The sequence below is a fragment of the Pezoporus wallicus genome, unplaced genomic scaffold (assembly GCF_028554395.1).
Source record: "Pezoporus wallicus isolate ANWC-B61680 ecotype Strahan unplaced genomic scaffold, APGP_CSIRO_Pwel_v1 contig_14118, whole genome shotgun sequence".
NCBI classification, from domain to species: domain Eukaryota; kingdom Metazoa; phylum Chordata; class Aves; order Psittaciformes; family Psittacidae; genus Pezoporus; species Pezoporus wallicus.
The window spans coordinates 1-5786 of NW_026641680.1; the positions used below are offsets into that span (position 1 = coordinate 1).

The 5786-nt window shown below is 56.4% G+C and overlaps 1 protein-coding gene across 1 annotated transcript; it reads left to right on the plus strand.

Annotated features, from left to right (window-relative positions):
* Positions 1–1020: 1020 nt before the first annotated feature.
* SGF29 (SAGA complex associated factor 29) lies at positions 1021–5542 on the plus strand. Its single transcript, XM_057424808.1, has 5 exons — positions 1021–1130; positions 1263–1338; positions 2943–3015; positions 3438–3502; positions 5409–5542. The coding sequence occupies exons 1-5, from the start codon at positions 1056–1058 to the stop codon at positions 5540–5542; spliced, it is 423 nt and encodes a 140-aa protein (XP_057280791.1). The 5' UTR covers positions 1021–1055.
* The last annotated feature ends 244 nt before the right edge of the window (positions 5543–5786 follow it).

A 5786-nucleotide genomic window follows, 5' to 3' on the forward strand; every position in this document is an offset into this window, starting at 1 on the left:
TGCGGTCTAATAGGGATGAATGGGGGGATCAATGGGGTTGAATGGGGCTGGGGTTCCATAGGGACAAATGGGGCTGGGTTCAATGGGGGGGTTCAATGGGGCTGGGTCAATGGGGATGAATGGGGCTGGGTTGAATGGGGCTGGGTCTAATAGGGATCAATGGGGCTGGGTTGAATGGGGGGATCAATGGGGCTGGGTTGAATGGGGCTGGGTCTAATAGGGCTCAATGGGGCTGGGTCTAATAGGGATCAATGGGGCTGGGTTCAATGGGGCTGGGTCTAATAGGGCTCAATGGGGCTGGATTCAATGGGGCTGGGTCTAATAGGGATCAATGGGGCTGGGTTCAATGGGGCTGGGTCTAATATGGGGCTGGGTTTCTAATGGGGGATCAATGGGGCTCTATGGGTCTCTATAATTCCCTATGGGGTTTCTATGGGGTGTCTATAGGTCTCTATGTATTCCTATGGGGTCCCTATGTGTCTCTATGGGTCCCTATGGGTCTCTATGGGGTATCTATGGGTCTCTATGGGTCTCTATGGGTCCCTGTGGGTCTCTATGGGTCCCTATGGGTCCCTATGGGTCTCTATGGGTCCCTATGGGTCTCTATGGGTCCCTATGGGTCTCTATGGGTCCCTATGGGGTCTCTATGGGTCTCTGTGGGTCTCTATGGGTCCCTATGGGTCTCTATGGGTCCCTATGGGGTCTCTATGGGTCCCTATGGGTCTCTATGGGTCCCGCTATGGGTCAGGCCCCGCTCCTGACCCGGCGGCAGCAGCGCTTCCTCCTCCTCCTCCCCGTCCGCCATCGCTGCCGGATCACATGACCCCACTCCCCCTCCCCACCTGACCCCTCAATCCCCGCCTCTTCCCCTTCCACCACCCAATCCCCACCCTCCCTCCCTCCCAACCAATCACATCCCAGACCCCCCCTCCACCAACCAATAGCAGCGCGCCGTGGGCGGGACTATAGGCGAGGAGGACGAAGCCGCCGCCGCCATCTTGCCCCCCCCCTCCCTTTACCTCAGCGCCGCCGCCATCTTGGCCCCATTGATTTCAATGGCGCTGGTCTCGGCCGACTCCCGCATCGCGGAGCTCTTGGGGGAGCTGCACCAGCTCATCAAGCAGACGCAGGTAGTGAAGCGATTTTGGGCGTTTTTGCCCGTTTTTGGGGCGTTTTTGCCCGTTTTTGGGGCGTTTTGGGGGCGTTTTTCCCCTTCCCCCCCCCCAATCCCCCTGTGTGTCTTTATCCCCTTATGGCCGCAGGAGGAGCGCTCCCGCAGCGAGCACAACTTGCTCAACATCCAGAAGACCCACGAGAGGATGCAGACGGAGAATAAAAGTGAGGGGGAGCGAATGGTGGGGGGGGGGGGGTAAGGGATGGGGGGGACCCCCAAAAACGCCTTGAAACGGACAAAAAAAAAGCCTTGAAGTCGCTTGGAAACGGCTCGAAATGGGCAAAAAAACACCCTAAAATGACCCAAAGCGCCCTAAAACGACATCAAAACGCCTTAAAACGCCTCGGAAAGAGCTGAAAACCACCTTGAAATGACCCAAAACGCCTTAAAACGACCCAAAACGCCCAAAATTCGCTTTAAAACGCCTCAAAATGAACCTTAAACCCCCCTGAAGCCCCCAAAACCGCCTTAAAACGACCCAAAACGCCCTAAATTTGCCTTAAATTGGCTGAAAATGGGCCAGAAACCACCTTAAACCCCCCAAAACCGCCTTAAAATGACCCAAAATGCCCTAAATTCACCTTAAACCACCCCAAAATGACCCCAAAACCGCCTTAAAATGACCCAAAATGCCCTAAATTCACCTTAAATCAGCCCAAAATGGACCTGAAACCCCCTTAAACCCCCAAAACCACCTTAAAATGACCCAAAATGCCCTAAATTCACCTTAAACCACCCCAAAATGACCCCAAAACCAACCTAAAATGACCCAAAACACCCTAAATTCACCTTAAACCACCCCAAAATGGACCTGAAACCCCCTTAAACCCCCAAAACCACCTTAAAATGACCCAAAATGCCCTAAATTCACCCTAAAGCACCCCAAAATGAACCTGAAACCCCCTTAAACCCCCAAAACCACCTTAAAATGACCCAAAACGCCCCAAATTCACCTTAAATCAGCCCAAAAAGACCCCAAAACCCCCTTAAACCCCCAAAACCACCTTAAAATGACCCAAAATGCCCTAAATTCACCTTAAATCAGCCCAAAATGGACCTGAAACCCCCTTAAACCCCCAAAACCACCTTAAAATGACCCAAAACGCCCTAAATTCACCTTAAATCAGCCCAAAATGGACCTGAAACCCCCTTAAACCCCCAAAACCACCTTAAAATGACCCAAAATGCCCTAAATTCACCTTAAATCAGCCCAAAATGGACCTGAAACCCCCTTAAACCCCCAAAACCACCTTAAAATGACCCAAAATGCCCTAAATTCACCTTAAACCACCCCAAAATGACCCCAAAACCAACCTAAAATGACCCAAAACACCCTAAATTCACCTTAAACCACCCCAAAATGGACCTGAAACCCCCTTAAACCCCCAAAACCACCTTAAAATGACCCAAAACGCCCCAAATTCACCTTAAATCAGCCCAAAATGACCCCAAAACCCCCTTAAACCCCCAAAACCACCTTAAAATGACCCAAAATGCCCTAAATTCACCCTAAAGCACCCCAAAATGGACCTGAAACCCCCTTAAACCCCCAAAACCACCTTAAAATGACCCAAAACGCCCCAAATTCCCCTTAAATCCCCCCAAAAAGCACCTCAAACCCCCCCAAAACCCATCCCCCCCCAAGCCCCACTTGAACCCCCCTAAAACCCCCCCAGAAACGACCCAAACCATCCCATAATGACCCCAAATAGGCCAAACTCAGCCAATTTAGCCCAAAATGACCCAAAATCCCCCTTTTTCTCCCCAGTTTCCCCCTATTACCGGACCAAGCTGCGGGGCCTTTACACCACAGCCAAGGCGGACGCCGAGGCCGAGTGCAAGTGAGCCAAAATCCCCCTTTTTCCACCCAAAATCCCCCTTTTTCCACCCAAAATTCCCCTTTTCCACCCAAAATCCCCTTTTTTCACCCAAAATTATCCTTTTCCATCGAAAATCCCCCTTTTTTCCCCCAAAAATCCACCTTTTTCCACCCAAAATCCCCTTTTTTCACCCCAAATCCCTTTTTTTACATAAATCCCCGTTTTCCCACCCAAAATCCCCCTTTTTACCCAAAATCCCCTTTTTTCCACCCAAAATCCCCTTTTCCCACCCAAAATCCCAATTTTCCCCACCCAAAATCTCTTTTTTCACCTAAATTTGTTTTTTCCCCCCAAATCCCCTTTTTTCCCCCCCCATCCCCCCCCATCCCCCCCCATCCCCCCACATCCCCCCACATCCGCCCCACATCCCCCCCACCCCCCAGCATCCTCCGCAAAGCCCTGGACAAGATCGCTGAGATCAAATCCCTCCTCGAGGAGCGACGCATCGGTACCAACCCCCCCCTGCCCCACACATTCCCCTCTGCCCCACACATTTCCCCCTCCCCCTCTGCCCCACACATTTCCCCTCTGCCCCACACATTTCCCCTCTGACCCACACATTTCCCCTCTGACCCACACATTCCCCTCTGCCCCACACATTCCCCCCTCCCCCTCTGCCCCACACATTTCCCCTCTGACCCACACATTTCCCCCTCTGCCCTGCCCCACACATTCCCCCCTCCCCCTCTGCCCCACACATTTCCCACCCCCTCTGCCCCACACATTCCCCCCTCCCCCTCTGCCCCACACATTTCCCCTCTGCCCCACACATTCCCCCCTCCTCCTCTGCCCCACACATTTCCCCTCTGCCCCACACATTTCCCACCCCTCCTCTGCCCCACACATTTCCCACTCTCTGCCCCACACAATCCCCCTCTCTGCCACACACATTTCCCACCCCCTCTGGCCCCACACATTTCCCCCTCTGCCCCACACATTCCCCCCTCCTCCTCTGCCCCACACATTTCCCCCTCCCCCTCTGCCCCACACATTTCCCCTCTGCCACACACATTTCCCACTCTCTGCCACACACATTTCCCCTCTGCCCCACACATTCCCCCCTCCCCCTCTGCCCCACACATTTCCCACCCCTCCTCTGCCCCACACATTCCCCCCTCCCCCTCTGCCCCACACATTTCCCACCCCTCCTCTGCCCCACACATTTCCCACTCTCTGCCCCACACAATCCCCCTCTCTGCCACACACATTTCCCACTTCCCCCTCTGCCCCACACCACATTTCCCCTCTGCCCCACACATTTCCCACTTCCCCCTCTGCCCCACACATTTCCCCTCTGCCCCACACATTTCCCCCCTCCTCCTCTGCCCCACACATTTCCCCTCTGCCCCACACATTTCCCCCCTCCTCCTCTGCCCCACACATTTCCCCCTCTGCCCCACACATTTCCCCTCCCCTCTCTGCCCCACACATTTCCCCTCTGCCCCACACATTTCCCCCCTCCTCCTCTGCCCCACACATTTCCCCCTCTGCCCCACACATTTCCCCCCTCCTCCTCTGCCCCACACATTTCCCCTCTGCCCCACACATTTCCCCCTTCCCCCTCTGCCCCACACATTTCCCCCTCTGCCCCACACATTTCCCCCCTCCTCCTCTGCCCCACACATTTCCCCCTCTGCCCCACACATTCCCCCCCTCCTCCTCTGCCCCACACATTTCCCCCCTCCCCCTCTGCCCCACATATTTCCCACCCTCTGCCCCACACCTTTCCGACTCCCTCTGCCCCACACATTTCCCCCCTCCCCCTCTGCCCCACACATTTCCCCTCTGACCCACACATTCCCCTCTGCCCCACACATTTCCCCCTCCCCCTCTGCCCCACACATTTCCCACTCTCTGCCCCACACAATCCCCCTCTCTGCCACACACATTTCCCCCCCTGCCCCACACATTTCCCCTCTGCCCCACACATTTCCCCCTCTGCCCCACACATTTCCCCCTCTGCCCCACACATTTCCCCTTCCCCCTCCCCACACATTTCCCCCCTCCCCCTCTGCCCCACTCATTTGCCCGTCTGCCGCACACATTTCGCCCCTCCTCCTCTGCCCCACACAGTTCCCCTCTGCCCCACACATTTCCCCCCTCCCCCTCTGCCCCACACATTTCCCCCCTCCCCCTCTGCCCCACACATTTCCCCTCTGACCCACACATTTCCCCTCTGCCCCACACATTTCCCCCTTCCCCTCTGCCCCACACATTCCCCCCTCCCCCTCTGCCCCACACATTTCCCCCTCCCCCTCTGCCCCACACATTTCCCACCCCCTCTGCCCCACACATTTCCCAACCCCCTCTCTGCCCCACATCCGCCCCCCTTTTCTCTCTGCCCCACTGAGCAGCAGCCAAGATCGCCGGGATCTATTCGGAAGCGGAGCCCCCCCGCAAGACCATGAGGAGGGGGGTGCTCATGACCCTGCTGCAGCAGTGCGCCATGACCCTGCCCCTATGGATCGGGAAGCCGGGGGAGAAGTAGGGAATCTATGGGGCTGGGGGATCTATGGGGCTGGGGGGGGATCTATGGGGCTGGGGGGGGGGAGAATCGATGGGGTTTGGGGGGGGTTTGGGGGGGAATCGATGGGGTTTGTGGGGGGAATTGGGGGGTTTGGGGGGGGATCTATGGGGCTGGAGGGGGGGGATCTATGGGGCTGGAAGGGGGAATCAATGGGGCTGGAGGGCGGGAATCAATGGGGCTGGGGGGGGGTTGGGGGGGGAGAATC